At 54.9% G+C, this 2641-nt stretch overlaps 1 protein-coding gene across 2 annotated transcripts; it reads right to left on the bottom strand.

The window, feature by feature from the left end:
• Positions 1-871: 871 nt before the first annotated feature.
• Positions 872-2577, bottom strand: LOC112617738 (cocaine esterase-like). 2 transcript variants are annotated; one of them, XR_003117953.1, is made up of 3 exons: positions 2371-2508; positions 1794-1866; positions 872-1332 (listed from the first exon to the last, which is right to left on the bottom strand). XR_003117953.1 is itself a non-coding variant. In XM_025374432.1 (3 exons), the coding sequence occupies exons 1-3, from the start codon at positions 2531-2533 to the stop codon at positions 1146-1148; spliced, it is 375 nt and encodes a 124-aa protein (XP_025230217.1). In that variant the 5' UTR covers positions 2534-2577; the 3' UTR covers positions 872-1145. The 2 variants fall into 2 exon arrangements, 1 of the variants encoding a protein (XP_025230217.1); XM_025374432.1 differs by having other exon boundaries at positions 2419-2577.
• Between the last annotated feature and the right edge of the window lie 64 nt (positions 2578-2641).

Below are 2641 nucleotides of genomic sequence, written 5' to 3' on the forward strand. Positions count from 1 at the left end.
GGGTTTGCCCATCCACAGCTCAGTGGTGGGATCTATCGAGTATGTCTAACAAGACAGGACCCATGGCAGGTTTGGTAACTAACATCATGCAGTAGCTTCTTTTGTCTCTTTTTCTTTGGAAACGGAGTCTCGCTCTTGTTGCCCAGGGTGGAGTGCAGTGGCACAATCTCAGCTCACTGCAACCTCTGCCTCCCGGGTTCAAGTGATTCTCCTGCCTGCCTCAGCCTCCTGAGTAGCTGGGATTACAGGTGTGCACCACTGCGCCCGTCTAATTTTTGTATTTTTCGTAGAGATGCGGTTTTACCATGTTGGCCAGGCTGGTCTCAAACTCCTGTCCTCAGGTGATCTGTCCACCTTGACCTCCCAAAAGTGCTGGGATTATGGGCATGAGCCACAGTGCCTGGCCTGTTATTCTCTTATTTTTATTTTTCTCATGTTTTTTTTTTCTCCTTATATTTTGTTTTCTTTGTTTGTTAGAAATCTATTTTACTTGTCACTGACTTGAAGCTCAAAACTTTCCTATGGCCGGGCGCGGTGGCTCAAGCCTGTAATCCCAGCACGTTGGGAGGCCGAGACGGGTGGATCACGAGGTCAGGAGATCGAGACCATCCTGGCGAACACGGTGAAACCCCGTCTCTACTAAAAAATACAAAAAACTAGCCGGGCGAGGTGGTGGGCGCCTGTGGTCCCAGCTACTCGGGAGGCTGAGGCAGGAGAATGGCGTGAACCAGGGAGGCAGAGCTTGCAGTGAGCCGAGATCGCGCCACTGCACTCCATCCAGCCTGGGAGACAGAGCCAGACTCCGTCTCAAAAAAAAAAAAAAAACAACAACTTTCCTATTTAGTTTCTAATCACTCCCTCTCTCTCTCTCTTTTTTGAGAAGGGGTCTCACTGTGTTGCCCTGGGTGGTCTCAAACTTCTGGCCTCAAGCCATCCTCCCATCTCGGCCTCCCCAATAGCTGGGATTACAGGTATGAGTCATCATGCCTGAGTAAGTTCTTAATAAATGCTTTCTGAATGCATGGACAGAAGAATGAATGAATGGCTAAGTGAATGAAGGAATCAACTTCTTTCTCCTCAGTGGGTGTGTGTGGGCACGCAGGCTGATGCTTGCCTGTAAGCGAGCCCACCCCCTGCAAAGGGAGCTACAGCTCTGTGTGTCTCTCTTCAGGCTCCTCGAGCTCCTGGATCTTCTGGGGCAGCGCCGTCGTCCAGAACTGGAACCTGTGGGCCTTCAGAGCCCGGCCCACTGCAGGCTGTAGGTTCAGCTGCAGGTATTGCTCCTCCTGGTCGAACAGCGGCCAGTGTGGCAGACCCTCGCCGTTGGGGTTCCTGTAGACATGCCATCCCAGCAGGGCGATACGAGGGTCATTCTGAGCCCCTGGAGCCCAGACCTGAGCACCCTGACTCTGGTCAGGCAAGGCAGCCAAGCAGGCCAGGTGGGCTTGGGGTAGAAGCGGGGAGGCTTCCAGAAACAGGAAACAAATTCCCTCCAGCTAGTGTCAGCTCCAGTGGGGGTGGGGCAGTCGGCTCTGATGTGTCCCTCTCTCTGAGAGGGAGACCCTGACGGTGGCACAGCACTGGTGCCCACCCTCCAGGTAGAGCGGAGAGAGGGAGCGTGTCCACTGCCCCACGGCCCCCCACCCTGTCCAAGGGGTCCCGCGGCTGGGGAAGGCGCTATCATGTGATTAAGGATGTGGGTATGCTCATGAGGTCACCCCAGACTAGGAGATTGCTGGATGGGCACAAGCCTCCCAACCCGGGGAGGTTGAGGCAGGGGTGTGCCATCTCACCCATTTCGAGCAAAGTTGGCCCAGTACTTCATGGTCTTCCTGCTTAGCCGCTCCTCCTCCTCAGTGAATTTAACTGCAGAGAGGAAGGGGACATGTGTCTTAGTCAGCATGGCCCACCTCAGCATTCCAGGTGGAGCTTGTCCATGGCCCCCCAGCCCTTGGTCCCCAGTCCCACTTCTCTGCTTTTTCTCTCACTGCCCTCAGAAGCCAGTCCTCCCCTTTTCCAAACTTTCCCCTTAGCCCAGGCTCTGGCTGACTCCATCCTTCCTGGCCCTGAAGGCCCCTTCTCCCTTCTGTCACTGGCAGTCATTGAAGAAACAAACATGTCCTTGAAACATCTGCTCTGCACCAGGCAGACACCCAAGGGTGGGGAGGGACGGAGGGAGCACAGACCACAGTCTGAAGAGTCATGAATTCTAATCCTGGCACAGCCTTTGGAGCTGTAACATCTTGGACGCCTGATCTCATCCTGTCTCTGAGCCTCAGTTTCCTTATCTGGGCAGTGAGGACAATCAATCACCCCTCAGGGACCCAGCCAGGGACCCAGCCCACCTCCCGGGAAAGGAAGAAGACTCACCGTAGTTGCCCCAGAAGAAATTTCCGAAAACAAAAGGAATCTCATCACCATGGTCTGCCTTCACGTGCGGCGGCTTGATGTTTTTGACCCAGCTGGGCTGATGCTGGAACTCATAGAAGTACACAGGGGCCCGGGAACCTGTGGGGTGGACAGCCCGTGACATAGTGGCCCCTCCCCTGAAGCCTTCTTGCCTCACCCATGGGGATAAGATACCCAGGTCCAATGCTGGCTGGAATCTGGACAGTGGGGTGTGGAGCCCCAGGCTGGGGCA

Source organism: Theropithecus gelada, unplaced genomic scaffold (assembly GCF_003255815.1).
Source record: "Theropithecus gelada isolate Dixy unplaced genomic scaffold, Tgel_1.0 HiC_scaffold_3799, whole genome shotgun sequence".
Lineage (NCBI taxonomy): Eukaryota > Metazoa > Chordata > Mammalia > Primates > Cercopithecidae > Theropithecus > Theropithecus gelada.